Source organism: Trichomycterus rosablanca, chromosome 21 (assembly GCF_030014385.1).
Source record: "Trichomycterus rosablanca isolate fTriRos1 chromosome 21, fTriRos1.hap1, whole genome shotgun sequence".
In the NCBI taxonomy this organism is placed as follows: Eukaryota; Metazoa; Chordata; class Actinopteri; order Siluriformes; family Trichomycteridae; genus Trichomycterus; species Trichomycterus rosablanca.
Window position 1 is genome coordinate 19,367,723 of NC_086008.1, and position 19,508 is coordinate 19,387,230.

The 19,508-nt window shown below is 42.8% G+C and overlaps 1 protein-coding gene across 2 annotated transcripts in view; it reads right to left on the reverse strand.

Moving 5' to 3' along the window:
* The window catches only part of bmp2k (BMP2 inducible kinase), a 60,194-nt gene that overhangs the window by 15,964 nt on the left and 24,722 nt on the right, over nucleotides 1–19,508 (reverse strand). Inside the window, exons 2-15 of one of the 2 annotated variants that reach the window (XM_063017943.1) lie at nucleotides 16,817–16,935; nucleotides 16,470–16,575; nucleotides 14,867–15,009; nucleotides 14,453–14,574; nucleotides 9,146–9,227; nucleotides 7,778–7,910; nucleotides 6,441–6,544; nucleotides 6,255–6,334; nucleotides 5,731–5,879; nucleotides 5,371–5,549; nucleotides 3,425–3,538; nucleotides 2,116–2,246; nucleotides 802–959; nucleotides 619–714 (exon numbers count right to left, since the gene is read on the reverse strand). In XM_063017943.1, coding sequence (XP_062874013.1) covers nucleotides 619–714; nucleotides 802–959; nucleotides 2,116–2,246; nucleotides 3,425–3,538; nucleotides 5,371–5,549; nucleotides 5,731–5,879; nucleotides 6,255–6,334; nucleotides 6,441–6,544; nucleotides 7,778–7,910; nucleotides 9,146–9,227; nucleotides 14,453–14,574; nucleotides 14,867–15,009; nucleotides 16,470–16,575; nucleotides 16,817–16,935 — 1,716 coding nt within the window. Of the gene's footprint in view, nucleotides 1–618; nucleotides 718–801; nucleotides 960–2,115; nucleotides 2,247–3,424; nucleotides 3,539–5,370; nucleotides 5,550–5,730; nucleotides 5,880–6,254; nucleotides 6,335–6,440; nucleotides 6,545–7,777; nucleotides 7,911–9,145; nucleotides 9,228–14,452; nucleotides 14,575–14,866; nucleotides 15,010–16,469; nucleotides 16,576–16,816; nucleotides 16,936–19,508 lie in introns of both variants that reach the window. The other variant, XM_063017942.1, reaches the window with a different exon arrangement.

Genomic DNA, 19,508 nt, shown 5'->3' on the forward strand with positions numbered 1-19,508 from the left:
CAGAAGGCCATCTCTTTTGATACAAATGGGCACAAATTCCCACAGCAGCCTTCAAAATCTTGCTCAGAAAAAAGCCTACAGTTCATTCCGGAGCTGTTCAGTTGGGGTTGAGGTCAGGGCTCTGTGCACGTCATGCCCTGCATGACGTGCACAGAGCCCTGACCTCAACCCCAACTGAACAGCTCCGGAATGAACCATAACTTCATCTTATAAAGCTTGCTGGAACAGGAAAGGCCTTCCCTAAACTGTTGCTGCACATTCGGAACCTGTTAGGAATTGCTGTAGCTGAAACACATGAATTCAGTAATTAAAAGGGGCGTCCCTATTATATATAGTAATAAATACTGTCTAGTTCCTAATCAAAAGCCTCTAATAGTTCTATTGCTAAGTACCGCCGTACCGCGTTTGTTTACCGCGTGCTGCATGTACACGGCAAATCTGGTCGAGATCATCACCCCTTCCGAGTCTCATCGGCCGCCTCGGCGCCCGTCTCAGTCCCGGCTTCAGAAATGACTGGCGTTAATCCAAACGGAATAAAAGGTGTCGCGGGAGGCTGGGGTGGGGGGGGGGGGATGGGGATAATCAATCTGTGTTCAGGATGGGGCAGCTAGAACTTGCCTGCACTGGCCACAAAGGGCACCGAGCCGAACGGGTCCTCGGGCAGCAGGGTCGTACCGCCGGGCTCCACGCCTGTCGTTCTCTCCCCACGTTTATCTGCTGAAGAGAGAGAGAGACAGAACGCGATTTTCAGCCACCAACTCAAACCAGGAGAAGAGCAGAGAAGCGGTTTGTAAGACTTACTTGCTCGCAGAAGATCGAACTCTCGGTCCAGCAGCTCTTCTTCGGTCAGCTTGGAGAAGTTGTCCTCGCCGAATGGGTTCCAGTGAGACATGTCAGGTGGGTTACTGACCGGGTGGAGCGTGGGACTCTGGAGCAGCTCTGAACTGGGCACAGACGTTCTACAGTCGACAAGAGGATACAATTATTATTATTATCACCGTTATTATTATTATTATTATTATTGTTATTATCATTATTAGTATTATTGTTAATAATGCTGTTATTATTATTCCCGTTACCCTTATTATTATTAATATTATTATTATTTTACTATTATTATTATAACCATATTATAATTATTATTATTTTTGATATATTACTACTATTATTATAACAATTATTATTATTATTATTACTACTACTGTTAATATTTTTTTTTACTATTATTATTATCATTATTTTTATTATTTTGGTTATTATTATAACCATATTATAACTATTATCAATATTATTATTTTTTATATTATAACTATTATCTTTATTATTTTTTTTATTACTATTATTATCATTATTATTACTTTTATTATTATTATTACTCCTGTTATTATTATTATTATTATTATTTTATTATTACTGTTATTATTATTATTGTTAATAATGCTGTTATTATTATTTCTGTTACCCTTATTATTATAATAATTATTATTATTTTTTATATTATTATTATAACCATTATTATTATTCTTTTTTAACTGTTATTATTATTATTACTGTTATTACTATTATTACTGTTAGTATTATTATTATTATTGTTGTTATTATTACTATTATTGTTATTATTGTATATATAACAGTCGTTAGGGAGGTGCGCTCCTAGTGCAGGTCCCAAGCCTGGATAGAAATAGGAGGAAGTGTCAGGAAGGGCATCTGGCATAAAAAACTGTGCCAAGTCTGGTATAAAGACCAGATCCAGATGTGGCGAACCCTAAATATAAACGGGAGCAGGCGGGGAAAAAAATAATTAAGTACAATTTTATATTGTTTGGCCTCCTGTGACCCTTGTTACACAACACACACCTTCCTGACTTGACCCTCCTATGTGTATCTGGATTGTGACCGGCACTGAGAGCGCACTGATAAGTGCACCTCCAGACAAACATTAGACAATAATGTCCATGCAGACACCTGACCGGCTGATAGCACAGCCGAGATTCAAACCCTGGATCGCACATCCTGAATTGAGATATTAACCAGGTCCTAAAATGCTCATTCGTAGTGATAATTACACGAATGATGAAATACTTTGGATATCCGGGTGTGGGTGGATGTCCGTACCTGGTGTTGTGGGAGGGATCGACAGGTGAAGGTCCAGCAGAGTTATACGAGCTCAGAGGAACCTGGAACTCCAGAGGGGAGATGAAGGGGACCGGCTGGGCGGGAGCACACTGCTGCTGATACTGATGCACCTGACGCAGAGAAAAAAAAGTGCAATCATTTGTTTGTGTGTTTGTTTGTTGTGTTAAGTATCCAGCATCGTCCTCCCACGTTGCGCGTTTATTGAAAAAAGAAAGAAACACGCCCGTCCCGTTCTGACCCGGGGTGACCACTGAGGACATGAAGACAGCGAGGGAGCGACAGATAACTGCTCAGATTTTCCCTGCTGTATAATTGCTTCATATGTTACGATTTAACACAGAGAATCGGTCGATTTCACCCCCCCACCCTCCCCCCGCCCGATCCCCCCGATGGCTCTGCGCGGAGCAGATTGCATCTGAAATTAAACAGATGGTAACCATTCGCTGGAAAATGAGCTAAAAATTGCGCCGCCTTGACGTTACGTATTTGGAGCGAGTCTGGTGGCGGCACCTTCGTGTTTAGCGTAAATACGTTTTGGAGGATTTACCGACGGATGCGACCGACTGGCATCGACTTGGACTCGGAAACCGTTTGGCACGGAGAGCTTTTGCACGCCGTGCGCGCAGCCAAATTAGCATTGGAGGCGGAGAGGTGCCAATCCAACCGACTTTTCTTAAAGAGAACGATGAGTATCAAATAGAAATATATTAACCTATATTTATGTGCAGAACACACAGATTCATTCAGATTGGAGGCAAGTGTTCAAACGGAGGCCACACAATATAGCCAAAAGTATGTGGACACACCTTTTTTGTATTTAGGGATAGTGGTAGCTCAGTGGTTACAGTACTGGGGTAATAATCAGAAAGTTGCTGGTGCTGCAGGTTCAAGCACCACCACCACCAAATTACAACTGTTGGGCTCCTGAGACCATGTTGGCCCTCAGTGTATTTGGTCATAATTGTAATTGTACATTTTATAATCAAACAACTATATAAAAAAATCTACTTTGATTATTTAACACAGACTTCCACAGTGGTTAAGGTACTAGACCAGTAATCAGAAGGTCGCTGGTTCAAGCCCCACCACCCCTAAGCAAGGCCCTAATGAATAGAATTTAAATATAAACAGCCAAAGTCTCTGTCAAACCAGCTATATATCAAATGACATGCTGCTACTGTAATTAGACTGAGCCTGTAATGCTCATAAGTAACATTATTACAGTGTAGACACTATTTAAGTGTGTGTGTGTGTGTGTGTGTGTGTGTGTGTGTGTGTGTGTGCTCACCAGAGCTGCGTAATGCTGCTGCTGCTGCTGCTGTTGGTTGTACATGGACTGCTGCATCAGAATCTGATGCTGAAGCACCTGCTGCTGCTGCTGCTGCTGCTGTATGGTCTGGTACTGGAGAGACAAACAGGGACAAAAAGAGAGAAAATTAGTGGAATTAGTGTTCATGTGTGTGTTATAGCTCATACACTACATTGAAAGTGGGTCAAAACCTCATATGTATTTGCAGCCCTTCGCTGCCTTAACAGCCTCCACTGTTACTTATCACTTCCTTCTATATAACTGATTTATTACACCTGCTAGCAACTTTTACAGGTTATAAAATATGGTTGTCTTTTATGATGAATAAAAAATAGACCCTTTTTATTTATTTATTTACTGACTGTCCATTTCAATAATGCATGAATAAAAATATTTATTGTGGTCTACTATGATGATGATTTAAAATGAGACCCCATTTATTAATTTATTTATTAAAGTATTTATTGACTTTTACAGGTTTTAAAATGTGGTCGTCTATGATGATGATGAATCAAAATGAGACCCCTTTTTATTTATTTATTATTTACTGACTTTTACAGGTTTTAATATGTGGTTGTATATTATACAGAATAAAAAATTTAATTAAAGACCCATATGTAATTTATATATACATATTTATTTATGTTTTTATTTATTTACTTACTTACTGACTTTTACATTTTTTTTTTTTTTTATGTGATCGTTTATTCAGAAGATGAATAAAAATATTTATTTCATAATATTTTTATTTATTTGTTTATGTACTGACTTACATGTTTAAAAATGTGGTTGTCTTTTATAATAATAAATAAAAATTAGACCCCATTTTATTTGTTTATTATTTACTGACTTTTACGGGTTATAAAGATTGTTGTCTATTATAATAAATAAAAATTAGATCCTATTTTATTTACTTATTTATTTATTTACTAACCTTTGCAGGTAATACAATGTGGTTGTTTATTATGATAGATAAAAATTAGACCCCATTTTATTTATTTATTATTTATTTACTGACCTTTACAGGTTTTTAAAAGTGGTAGTCTATTCTCATAAATAAAAATATTTATTTATTTCTATATTTACTGACTTTTACAGATTTTTAATGTGGTTGTCTATTATGATGATGAATAAAAATTAGACCCCATATATACATATATATTTATTTATTTACTAACTCACAGGTTTTAAAATGTGGTTATCTACTGTATTATGATTAATAAAAATAAGACCCAGTTTAATGTATTTATTTATTTAATGCCTTTACAGATTATAAAGGTTGTTGTGGCTGAAACACATAAAAACAGAAGGGGCGTCCCAATACTTTCGTCCATACAGTGTGAACTCCTGACACTACAGAACAGAACTCTTGGTTCAGTCAGTGACAGAAGGACTGAGTGTTACCGCATGCCAGCACTAGATGAATAAATGGAGCCGAACACACACGTGACCCGGTCACAACCAGACAGAGACAGACAGCTGTGTTGGGTCTTCTAGCCCATTGACTGAGTGACCACCTGCTGGGCTCCCACAGTCACTCTGTTCTCCAATCATACAGACCACAGCGCCACCTGTCTGCACCTGAGTGGCATTACATTAATACGAACCACCAGAGAACTGGACTGGATTGGATACTGGACTACAAACCGGAACAGGGACAGTGGTGACCTAGTGAGTAGAGCTTTGGGCTATCAATTGACAGGTTATAAGTTTGAATCCCAGCTCTGCCATGAAGCCATTATTAAGCAAGACCCTTAACCCTTTCCCTATATATATATACTTCTGACCCTCAGCTTGAATTGGGCTACCAACAGGTAGGTTGTAGGTTCAAATCCCAGCTCTTGAGGAGTAAAGTCCATGACCCTCTCGGTTCCAGAGGCATGGTACAATGTGAACGATTCGTATCCCCAGCTGTTCTATATTACCTGCAGGTACTGCATGTGTTGGGCGTTGATCTGGTGCTGGTGCTGCAGGTTTTGTTGCTGCTGCTGTTGATGCAGCTGTTGCAGTCTCAGGTCTCCCGGCTGCAGCTGCTGTAAGACTCTGTTGTGCTGACTGCTGCTCTGCATCTGCACGGCCGCCGGCTGCGCGTCACCCGGAGCTGCTGCACAAACACAAGGAAAAACAACAAACACACAACAACACGTTACAGGTGAGAGGAAGTCCAGGGCACGGAACACTTCTGATCACACTGATCTGTGTGTGTGTGTGTGTGTGTGTGTGTGTCACACTGGCTGGTGTTAAAATGTGGTTGTCTTATAATGATGAATAAAAAGGAAACCAACCTTTCTGGCCGTTGCTGACCGCTCCAGACGAGACGTTCATCTTCACAGGGGTCACCGAGTTGGGCAGTGGCATCACGTTGCTGTTGGCAGCTTTGGGTCTTTGTCTCGGAGCGATGGAGGTTTCGGTGGGGCCGACGGACTCCGTTATCCTGCGGCAGATGGAGAAATCTCTTAATTATCAATCATTAATCAGCAAAATGATTAGTTTTATGTCTCTTAATTTTCCTCCCAGTCTAGTCGACCTTTATTCCTGACTGACAGAATCCTGACCGTATTCTGGCTGAGGTACACAGTAGCTGACCACTTCTTTTCACCTGCACGAGGAGGGTTCGTATGGAGATCCGTACACGCACTGATGTCCATTATATTGTGCTATATTGGCCGAAATCCCCTTCCATATTTCCACCCTCGAACGAGCCAATCATCGACCGTAAAGACTTGAGCTCACAAATCTAACCGCACAGTCCGCTACATTTATTTCATCCCAAACAAGCTCGACCTAATAGTGGACGTTCCGCACGTACCTGGCCTTCGTCTGGCTCTTCTTAGCAGCGATGTCACTGGCCTTCAGTGGCTCTGGAAGCGAGGTGAGGATGGAGGAGTTCTGCCCAACACACAGCCAAACATTCACAATCGTATCACTACTTCAGCATTGCATGTGACCTGCCAATCTAATCGAGCACAGCCGTACAGGTTTTAAAAGGACTTACGAATAGATTTGGCACTGGACACTCCTTTCCGGCGAGTCTGAAGGCGAAATAAGAGACCTGGTAGATGTCGGGTCGTTTCTCCTGATCGGGCTCTAACATGAACCCTTCAGTTTAAAATAAATACAGAGAGGAAACAAACAGAGTTCATTAGTATTAAACCTGCAGGTTAATTCAGTATCTTTGATCATATTAATTTCATTTTAGCAGTTACGACTGCCTGTAGGGGCGCACGGGTGGAGCAGCGGTCGAGTACTTGAGTCTGTGGATTGAAGTGTGAATGTAGATGCAGTGTCAGTAAACGACCACCAGGTGGCAGCAGTGCATAAGGAAATTTTACCATAAAACACAACCTCACTGGTTTGTTTTATTTATTGTTTGTTCATTCAGTCATGGTTTTACCGTCGCTTTACCCTGGTCAGGGTCGCAGTGAGTCTGACGTGGAGATGCCGAGGCTTAAACCAGCAACCTTCTGATTACAAGTCCACCACTATGAATAGCTCAGCAATTAAGGCACTCTTAAGGTTAGGGTTAAAATTATAAAGGAAAATCCAGGTTTTCTTATTAACCTTGGCAAAAGACCACTGTTCCATGTTTACCTAAGAAGAAGGACTTTATTTGTCATATATACAGATACACGTGTACAGTACAGTGAAATTATATTTCCATATATCCCAGCTCATTTGGAAGCTGGGGGCCATTGAAAGGGCCTCGCTCAAGGGTCCAACAGCGGCTCTACTCACTAGGCTACCACTGTCCCTCTGGGTGACAGTCACACTAGGCTGATGTATATAGGTGTAAAGTTTAAAATCATTAATAAGGAATAAAAATCCGGTAACACAGTACTTGCTCTAGAGCCCGACAGCGGCAACCTGGCAAAGGTGGGGCTTGAACTGACAACCTTCCGATTACTAGTCCAGTACCTTAACCTGGCAGATGTTCAGATAACCAACATAAACATCATCCAAAAGTAACATTTGTCAGACAAGCTCTTGGTGTCCAAATACTTTTGACCGTATAGTGGTCGAAGCGTGAATGTAGCTGCAGTGTCAGTAAACGACCACCAGGTGGCAGCAGTGCATAAGGAAATTTTACCATAAAACCGACCCTTACACCTTTTGTTCATTCATTCATGGTTTTACCACCGCTTTACCCTGATCAGGGTCGCGGTGGGTCTGATTCATTAGGGGAAAATGCAGAAAACCCCCAGACAAATCATCAGTCCATCACAGGGCAACCAGATGATCAAACCCGTCTATAAAAGCACGTGTGTGTGTGTGTGTGTGTGTGTGTGTGTGTGTAGAGAGAGAGAATATTGTGGTGTGCATGTCGGTACTTACTGATCAGACAGTGCAGCTTGGAGGAAAACTTCGAGCTATCTGGAACGCTGAAGATTCCATCACATATGGCGACCTGACTCTCCCCGAACGGGAGCGTGAAGAAACACAGCTTGTACAACAAGCATCCGAGCGCCTGAGAGAAACACAGGGGAGAGACTGGACATCAAACAATATGCTTCTGAGATCTGGGACCTGGGATCCAGGGTTCGAACACCAGCCAACATATCGGCCATTCGATGCTCTGCATGGATGTGCTTGGACCTGATTGGCTAAAGTCCAAGGGGTGTCCAGAACAGCCTAGCCATTGGGAGGTGCACTTATTGGTGCTCTCTTAGCGCTGGTCCCAAGCCCGGATAGAAATAAGAGGGTTGCATAGGGGAGGGCATCTGCATGTCACTTGCATGTCACCTGGAGAAAACCCACAGATGCACAGGGAGAACATGCAAACTCCACCCGAACCACTTCACCTAGGAATCGAACCCAGGACCTTCTTGCTACGAGGCGACAGTGCTACCATCGTGACGCCTGTTCCAAAGCACAGATAGAATTAAAAGAGGTTGGGGTCAGGGCTCTGTGCAGGCCACCAGTTCACCAGTTCCTCCACACCAATGGTGGTCATCTTTATGGACCTTGATTTGTAAGAAAAAGTCCTTCTACAAGCCCTGAAGTCAATAATTAGACGTGTCCACATACTTCTGGTCATACAGTATTACAGTGCATTATTATTTGTCATTTTTTTCTAGATTAGTAGCAGCTGCTTGTGCACAGAAACTCAATTCGTTCTATTTTCAGCGATCAGAAGAAGGAAAGAAAACCTGACAGGAAACAGTGTCGAGTATTTCCTCTTCTTCTCCAGGCTGCTCTGACATGATTAGAAGGCAGCTGAGGAACCGAAAGGTCTCGGTTCTTCTTCCTAGAGGACGCCGAGCCTCGGCTCACCACATGTAACATTTTCTAGCTTCTATATAACGCTTGCTGGTCGGGCTCTCAAACCAGTAGAAACCAGTGGATCCTGGATCAAATGAATCATCATGAAAGCCTCTGAACTTCGTCTACTTTGCCGTCCAAGGTCTTCTCAAACGTCTTCTCCAGCACCAAAACCAATGGATCCTGGATCAGATGTTCCATTTGATCCAGGATCCATTGGTTTGGTGCTGTTTGAGAAGACCTTGGACGGCAAAGCTCAAAGGCGTCCAGCTTTCACGTCCATAAAGAACCGCAGACAAGACCAAGGTCTGGTCCATCCTGATGTTTCTGGACACTAAACGTTAACCGGTTTGGCCCAGGGGACGGAGCTACACGTCTGACCGAACATCTGTGTGTAGATTTGTGTAGGTGTGTATTATTGTGTGTATTACGTGTACTTACCCAGATATCAGCCTTAGTGGTGATGGCTTTCCCTTGGTACAAGTTGATCATCTCTGGGGCTCGATAGGACAGGGTCGTGTACCTGCACCCAGAGAAGAGACAGGGTCAGAGATCACAGTCAGTGATGGAATACCCATTCAGCGACAATGCGGGCACACCTGAGCTACGTCTACCGTTCGAGGGGTCACACACACACACAGAAATACACACACACACATAAATATATATATGTTTGTGTGTATATGTGTGTGTTTCTATGTGAGTATATATACTGTATATATGTGTGTGGGTGTGGGTGTGTATATATGTGTATATGTGTGTGTGTATGTTTCTATGCGAGTGTGTGTGTCTATATATACAGTGTATCACAAAAGTGAGTACACCCCTCACATTTCTGCAAATATTTTATTATATCTTTTCATGGGACAACACTATAGACATGAAACTTGGATATAACTTAGAGTAGTCAGTGTACAGCTTGTATAGCAGTGTAGATTTACTGTCTTCTGAAAATAACTCAACACACAGCCATTAATGTCTAAATAGCTGCAACATAAGTGAGTACACCCCACAGTGAACATGTCCAAATTGTGCCCAAAGTGTCAATATTTTGTGTGACCACCATTATTATCCAGCACTGCCTTAACCCTCCTGGGCATGGAATTCACCAGAGCTGCACTGGTTGCTACTGGAATCCTCTTCCACTCCTCCATGATGACATCACGGAGCTGGTGGATGTTAGACACCTTGAACTCCTCCACCTTCCACTTGAGGATGCGCCACAGGTGCTCAATTGGGTTTAGTCCATCACCTTTACCTTCAGCTTCCTCAGCAAGGCAGTTGTCATCTTGGAGGTTGTGTTTGGGGTCGTTATCCTGTTGGAAAACTGCCATGAGGCCCAGTTTTCGAAGGGGGGGATCATGCTCTGTTTCAGAATGTCACAGTACATGTTGGAATTCATGTTTCCCTCAATGAACTGCAGCTCCCCAGTTCCAGCAACACTCATGCAGCCCAAGACCATGATGCTACCACCACCATGCTTGACTGTAGGCAAGATACAGTTGTCTTGGTACTTCTCACCAGGGCGCCGCCACACATGCTGGACACCATCTGAGCCAAACAAGTTTATCTTGGTCTCGTCAGACCACAGGGCATTCCAGTAATCCATGTTCTTGGACTGCTTGTCTTCAGCAAACTGTTTGCTGGCTTTCTTGTGCGTCAGCTTCCTTCTGGGATGACGACCATGCAGACCGAGTTGATGCAGTGTGCGGCGTATGGTCTGAGCACTGACAGGCTGACCTCCCACGTCTTCAACCTCTGCAGCGATGCTGGCAGCACTCATGTGTCTATTTTTTAAAGCCAACCTCTGGATATGACGCCGAACACGTGGACTCGACTTCTTTGGTCGACCCTGGCGAAGCCTGTTCCGAGTGGAACCTGTCCTGGAAAACCGCTGTATGACCTTGGCCACCATGCTGTAGCTCAGTTTCAGGGTGTTAGCAATCTTCTTATAGCCCAGGCCATCTTTGTGGAGAGCAACAATTCTATTTCTCACATCCTCAGAGAGTTCTTTGCCATGAGGTGCCATGTTGAATATCCAGTGGCCAGTATGAGAGAATTGTACCCAAAACACCTAATTTAACAGCCCTGCTCCCCATTTACACCTGGGACCTTGACACATGACACCAGGGAGGGACAACGACACATTTGGGCACAATTTGGACATGTTCACTGTGGGGTGTACTCACTTATGTTGCAGCTATTTAGACATTAATGGCTGTGTGTTGAGTTATTTTCAGAAGACAGTAAATCTACACTGCTATACAAGCTGTACACTGACTACTCTAAGTTATATCCAAGTTTCATGTCTATAGTGTTGTCCCATGAAAAGATATAATGAAATATTTGCAGAAATGTGAGGGGTGTACTCACTTTTGTGATACACTGTATATATACATATGGACACACACACACACACACACATATATACAGGGGTTGGACAAAATAACTGAAACACCTGTCATTTTAGTGTGGGAGGTTTCATGGCTAAATTGGACCAGTCTGGTGGCCAATCTTCATTAATTGCACATTGCACCAGTAAGAGCAGAGTGTGAAGGTTCAATTAGCAGGGTAAGAGCACAGTTTTGCTCAAAATATTGCAATGCACACAACATTATGGGTGACATACCAGAGTTCAAAAGAGGACAAATTGTTGGTGCACGTCTTGCTGGCGCATCTGTGACCAAGACAGCAAGTCTTTGTGATGTATCAAGAGCCACGGTATCCAGGGTAATGTCAGCATACCACCAAGAAGGACAAACCACATCCAACAGGATTAACTGTGGACGCAAGAGGAAGCTGTCTGAAAGGGATGTTCGGGTGCTAACCCGGATTGTATCCAAAAAACATAAAACCACGGCTGCCCAAATCACGGCAGAATTAAATGTGCACCTCGACTCTCCTGTTTCCACCAGAACTGTCCGTCGGGAGCTCCACAGGGTCAATATACACGGCCGGGCTGCTATAGCCAAACCTTTGGTCACTCGTGCCGATGCCAAACGTCGGTTTCAATGGTGCAAGGAGCGCAAATCTTGGGCTTTGGACAATGTGAAACATGTATTGTTCTCTGATGAGTCCACCTTTACTGTTTTCCCCACATCCGGGAGAGTTACGGTGTGGAGAAGCCCCAAAGAAGCGTACCACCCAGACTGTTGCATGCCCAGAGTGAAGCATGGGGGTGGATCAGTGATGGTTTGGGCTGCCATATCATGGCATTCCCTTGGCCCAATACTTGTGCTAGATGGGCGCGTCACTGCCAAGGACTACCGAACCATTCTGGAGGACCATGTGCATCCAATGGTGGTGCCGTGTATCAGGATGACAATGCACCAATACACACAGCAAGACTGGTGAAAGATTGGTTTGATGAACATGAAAGTGAAGTTGAACATCTCCCATGGCCTGCACAGTCACCAGATCTAAATATTATTGAGCCACTTTGGGGTGTTTTGGAGAAGCGAGTCAGGAAACGTTTTCCTCCACCAGCATCACGTAGTGACCTGGCCACTATCCTGCAAGAAGAATGGCTTAAAATCCCTCTGACCACTGTGCAGGACTTGTATATGTCATTTCCAAGACGAACTGACGCTGTATTGGCCGCAAAAGGAGGCCCTACACCATACTAATAAATTATTGTGGTCTAAAACCAGGTGTTTCAGTTATTTTGTCCAACCCCTGTATATACTCACATAGAAACACACACATATACACACAAACATATATATATATATATATATGGACACACACACACACACACACACACACACACACATACAGTGCCTTGCAAAAGTATTCAGCCCCCTTGAACTTTTCAACCTTTTGCCACATTTCAGGCTTCAAACATAACGATATGAAATTGTAATTTTTTGTGAAGAATCAACAACAAGTGGGACACAATCGTGAAGTGGAACGAAATTTATTGGATATTTTAAACTTTTTTTAGAAATAAAAAACTGAAAAGTGGGGCGTGCAATATTATTCAGCCCCCTTGCGTTAATACTTTGTAGCGCCACCTTTTGCTGCGATTACAGCTGCAAGTCGCTTGGGGTATGTCTCTATCAGTTTTGCACATCGAGATACTGAAATTTTTGCCCATTCTTCCTTGCAAAACAGCTCGAGCTCAGTGAGGTTGGATGGAGAGCGTTTGTGAACAGCAGTTTTCAGCTCTTTCCACAGATTCTCGATGGGATTCAGGTCTGGACTTTGACTTGGCCATTTTCACCTGGATAAGTTTATTTGTGAACCATTCCATTGTAGATTTTGCTTTATGTTTTGGATCATTGTCTTGTTGGAAGATAAATCTCCGTCCCAGTCTCAGGTCTTTTGCAGACTGCAACAGGTTTTCTTCCAGAATGGTCCTGTATTTGGCTCCATCCATCTTCCCATCAATTTTAACCATCTTCCCTGTCCCTGCTGAAGAAAAGCAGGCCCAAACCATGATGCTGCCACCACCATGTTTGACAGTGGGGATGGTGTGTTCAGGGTGATGAGCTGTGTTGCTTTTATGCCAAACATAACGTTTTGCATTGTGGCCAAAAAGTTCGATTTTGGTTTCATCTGACCAGAGCACCTTCTTCCACATGTTTGGTGTGTCTCCCAGGTGACTTTTTATGGATATCTTTGAGAAATGGCTTTCTTCTTGCCACTCTTCCATAAAGGCCAGATTTGTGCAGTGTACGACTGATTGTGTCCTATGGACAGATTCTCCCACCTCAGCTGTAGATCTCTGCAGTTCATTCAGAGTGATCATGGGCCTCTTGGCTGCATCTCTGATCAGTCTTCTCCTTGTTTGAGCTGAAAGTTTAGAGGGACGGCCGGGTCTTGGTAGATTTGCAGTGGTCTGATACTCCCTTCATTTCAATATGATCGCTTGCACAGTGCTCCTTGAGATGTTTAAAGCTTGGGAAATCTTTTTGTATCCAAATCCGGCTTTAAACTTCTCCACAACAGTATCTCGGACCTGCCTGGTGTGTTTCTTGGTCTTCATGATGCTCTATGCGCTTTAAACAGAACTCTGAGACTATCACAGAGCAGGTGCATTTATACGGAGACTTGATTACACACAGGTGGATTCTATTTATCACCATCAGTCATTTAGGTCAACATTGGATCATTCAGAGATCCTCACTGAACTTCTGGAGTGAGTTTGCTGCACTGAAAGTAAAGGGGCTGAATAATATTGCACGCCCCACTTTTCAGGTTTTTATTTCTAAAAAAAGTTTAAAATATCCAATAAATTTCGTTCCACTTCACGATTGTGTCGCACTTGTTATTGATTCTTCACAAAAAATTACAATTTCATATCTTTATGTTTGAAGCCTGAAATGTGGCAAAAGGTTGAAAAGTTCAAGGGGGCTGAATACTTTTGCAAGGCACTGTATATATATATAGACACACTCATATATAGACACACACACACTCACATAGAAACACACACACATATACACACAAACACACACATTGCCGACGTTGATCTAACCAGATGAAATGACTGTGTGCACTGTTTACATTTCTCAACAATAAACAAGCCTGGAACAGCCAGTCAGATGGGTGTCTATAGGCAGTGAGATTTCTCTCGCGCGTTACATTAAACACACACATTAACACCTGAACACTCGTCACACTTGTTGTACGAGTTCTCTCTCTTGTTGCACTCTGCTGTTCGTTAAAACAGGACCGACTGGCTGCTCAGTCAAACGGGCTGAACTGTCGTGGGTTGGGGGTCGAACCTACAGGTTATGGGGTTACCTTTTTATCTCGTCCTCCACGGCATTCACGCCGTCTTTGAGTGGGTGCAGCAGTTTATGAGTGGCACTTCCGAAATCACACAGTACGTAGTTCCCTTGGTCATTCAGGAGGATGTTTTCTACCTGTGTGAGGACAAGACGAACCGGTTTAAGCTGCTTCCAGCTGACAGAATCAGATTTCACCTTATCAGACGTGTACAAATATTTAAAACATTCTACCTTAAATAATCTAGCAAGTGCCAAAATAAAACCAGAGCTCCCATAGGAAACATACACACACGGGAGAACATGCAAACTCTACACAGAAAGGACCCGGACCGCCCCACCTGGGGATTAAACCAGGACCTTCTTGCTGTGAGGCGACAGTGCTACCCACCGAGCCATCATTCCGCTTTATAAATAGAATAAGCGGTACCTTCAGGTCTCTGTGGAGGATCGGCGTTTTACACTGGTGCAGTCTGGCCACGGCCTCACAGGTATCACAGAAGATGGTGAGAACTTCAGCCTCCGTAAAACCGCTGTTCAACCGCTGGTTCATCTGCTTCACCACCTGACCGGCTAAGGAAGAAACGACGTGAAAACGTCAAGCGTGCTGACCGGTCCTGGATGAATTCAGCCCATTGATACACTTAAGGAGACCAAAACCTAATAATCATCTCCAGTTAAACCAAATATATTTTGTTGTTGCAAAGATGTTCATCTGAAATTGTATAAAGCTTTCAAAAGCCAGGCTGCTGCTATTTAAAACCTCCTGGTACTTTATTGAGTCCATGATGACATATATTTTCCTTTACAGATTCTCTTATGCTGAGTTCACACATACATTCACCCGGGGTCATTTTCATTTCTAAAAGCTGCCGATTTCCAGTGATAGAATAGTATAGGATAAAACAGAACAGAATAGAACAGGGTAAGAAAGAATAGAATAGAATAGAATAGAATAGAATAGAATAGAATAGAATAGAATAGAATAGAACAGGATAGGGTATAATAGAATATGATAAAATAGAACAGAATTGAATAGGATGTAATAGAACAGAATGGAACAGGGTAAGAAAGAATAAAATAGAGCAGGATAGGATGGGATGGGATGGGATGGGATGGGATGGGATGGGATAGGATAGGATAGAATAGAATAGTACAGAACAGAACAGAACAGAACAGAATAGAATAGAACAAAATAGAATAGAACAGAATAGGACAGAATAGAAAATAACAGGATAGGGTATAATAGAATATGATAAAATAGAAGAGAATTGAATAGGATGTAATAGAATAGAATGGAACAGGGTAAGAAAGGATAAAACAGAATAGGGTATCAGAGAATAGAATAGAATAGAATAGAATAGAATAGAATAGAATAGAATAGAATAGAATAGAATAGAATAGAACCGGATAAGAAAGAATAGAATAGAGTATGATGGAACAGAAAAGATAGACAATAGAGTAGAACTGACTAGGATAAAATGAAATATAATGTAATAGAATAGAACTGAGTAGGACAGGATAAAATAGAACTAAATAGAATAGTACTGAATAGGATAGAATGTAATAGAACAGAACTGAATTAAATAGAATAGAATAAAACTGGATAAAATAAAATGTAATAAAATAGAACTAAAGAGAATAGAATGGAATAGAATAGAATACAATAGAGTCTAATAGAATAGAATATAATGCCTTTATTTTTTAATATATACAGGTGTAATAAATCAGTTATCATGCCTCTACATTTGAAGCAACAGTTTAGGGAAGACCCTGTGAACCCTGTGAACTCAGTCCCATCTAAACAGCTCTGGAATGAACCGAAACATCAACTAAAGAATTTTGTAACCAGCCATACAAATGGTTGACCAAATCTTTTGACCAAATGGGCACAAATTCCCACAGACTTAGTTTGAAGCCTTGTCAAAAGAGCCGTAGTTCTAACAAAAAAAAACGAGGTCAGTCTGTTTTATGTCTGACAAGCTCATGGTCAGTGTGTACCGAGTGTTTTGGGTGTGAAGCGTGCTCCTCACCTTTACAGTACTCCATCAGGATGAGAACCTCCCACACACTGTCTCCCACTGCATTAATGGTGGAGTCCAGGTAGTGCACGATGTTCTTATGGCCCGAGAGCTCTTTCTGTTGGGAAAACACAGCGGGTGAGCAAACCAGTAACCATAAAAACACCAGTTAGAGATGGTTAAGCAAGATACACCATGTAGCACTGGTGTACATCATTAGTGAGGTAAATAAAGTCATTTAGGGCACTAGCTTGGCATAGCAGTGTAACAGCCTTGCACTGGGGCCTCCAGCCTGGCTGGACGTTTAACAGATACATGTTGGAGTAGCCATGGGAGGAATGGTCAAATAAGGAGCTTACCATGATCGTAATCTCCCGCTTGAAGATGTTCAGGTCAGGTACATTGTTCACGTACATCCTCTTCAGGGCACATCGTACTCCGCTGTGGGTGCGTGCCAAGAACACCATGGAGAAACCCCCTAGGATCACACACACACACACACACACACACACACACAGAACACAGTGTTAGTGGTTAGACTTGTCACTGTAAAGTACATCTATCTGAACAGTCTTGAACTGGTTCCTCTGGTAGCCCAATCATAACAAGTGCTATCGGCCAGTCTGGCGTCTACGCAGACATGATTGACTCGGGGGTTAAGTAGGTCTGCCTAGCCACTAGGAGGTGCCCTTCTCAGTATGGATGAACTCTACTCTCTTATTCAATGAGCAACAAAAGAGCTAAACAAATCTAAATAAAAGCTCGGACGCAAACCCAGGGCTTCCTGCCACCGTGTGAAGTGTGAAGCTTTCACACAGGAAGCCCAGCGACGCCAGGGGCAAATAAACAGCGGCACAGAAAGCCGGGCCTCAACAAGGTCCGGGCCATCCGGCGCGGCATGAATGAGCGGTGGCGCCGCCCGACTCGCCAGCCATTCCTCATTAACGCCAAGCTGAGTCACAGAGCGAGGGCCACAATGCGGCGCTTGTTGTGGAACAAACCGGACGAGCTGACCTGAATAAAGAAGAGATCTGGATAAAGAAGCAGCAGCAGGACTGAGGGGCGAGAACGTCTTTTTTTTGGGGGGGGGGGGGGGGTTGAATGTAATTCTGTTCGAGTCTAGAGTGGAATTATGGGTTTACCTGCTGGAGGGGTGAAGATTTTGTAGAGGAGCAGCACAGTGGCTGAATTATTAGAGTGTGTTTGGATGAACACAGATAATCAAAACATGGATCTGTAATTCAGGGCTGATTTATTGTTCAGGCACTTCTTGTTGCGACTGTTGTTCCTATTTGGGCAAACGGGTCACTTGTGTTCACTGTTTAGGGTTATATAAATATATATATACACAACCAACTAGATGCTTTAATATATATTTATTATTTATTATTTATTTATTTTACATTTTATATATGTTTATGAACTATATATAATATAAATACATATCGTACATACACATACACATACATGCACATTCGATTAGATGCTTTAATTAAATGCATTATACTGTATATATACTGTATATATATATATATATATATATATATATATATATATATATATATATATATATACAGTGTATCACAAAAGTGAGTACACCCCTCACATTTTTGCAAATATTTCATTATATCTTTTCATGGGACAACACTATAGACATGACACTTGGATATAACTTAGAGTAGTCAGTGTACAGCTTGTATAGCAGTGTAGATTTACTGTCTTCTGAAAATAACTCAACACACAGCCATTAATGTCTAAATAGCTGGCAACATAAGTGAGTACACCCCACAGTGAACATGTCCAAATTGTGCCCAAATGTGTCGTTGTCCCTCCCTGGTGTCATGTGTCAAGGTCCCAGGTGTAAATGGGGGGCAGGGCTGTTAAATTTGGTGTTTTGGGTACAATTCTCTCATACTGGCCACTGGATATTCAACATGGCACCTCATGGCAAAGAACTCTCTGAGGATGTGAGAAATAGAATTGTTGCTCTCCACAAAGATGGCCTGGGCTATAAGAAGATTGCTAACACCCTGAAACTGAGCTACAGCATGGTGGCCAAGGTCATACAGCGGTTTTCCAGGACAGGTTCCACTCGGAACAGGCTTCGCCAGGGTCGACCAAAGAAGTTGAGTCCACGTGTTCGGCGTCATATCCAGAGGTTGGCTTTAAAAAATAGACACATGAGTGCTGCCAACATTGCTGCAGAGGTTGAAGACGTGGGAGGTCAGCCTGTCAGTGCTCAGACCATACGCCGCACACTGCATCAACTCGGTCTGCATGGTCGTCATCCCAGAAGGAAGCTGACGCACAAGAAAGCCCGCAAACAGTTTGCTGAAGACAAGCAGTCCAAGAACATGGATTACTGGAATGCCCTGTGGTCTGACGAGACCAAGATAAACTTGTTTGGCTCAGATGGTGTCCAGCATGTGTGGCGGCGCCCTTGTGAGAAGTACCAAGACAACTGTATCTTGCCTACAGTCAAGCATGGTGGTGGTAGCATCATGGTCTTGGGCTGCATGAGTGTTGCTGGCACTGGGGAGCTGCAGTTCATTGAGGGAAACATGAATTCCAACATGTATTGTGACATTCTGAAACAGAGCATTATCCCCTCCCTTCGAAAACTGGGCCTCATGGCAGTTTTCCAACAGGATAACGACCCCAAACACAACCTCCAAGATGACAACTGCCTTGCTGAGGAAGCTGAAGGTAAAGGTGATGGACTAAACCCAATTGAGCACCTGTGGCGCATCCTCAAGTGGAAGGTGGAGGAGTTCAAGGTGTCTAACATCCACCAGCTCCGTGATGTCATCATGGAGGAGTGGAAGAGGATTCCAGTAGCAACCTGTGCAGCTCTGGTGAATTCCATGCCCAGGAGGGTTAAGGCAGTGCTGGATAATAATGGTGGTCACACAAAATATTGACACTTTGGGCACAATTTGGACATGTTCACTGTGGGGTGTACTCACTTATGTTGCCAGCCATTTAGACATTAATGGCTGTGTGTTGAGTTATTTTCAGAAGACAGTAAATCTACACTGCTATACAAGTTGT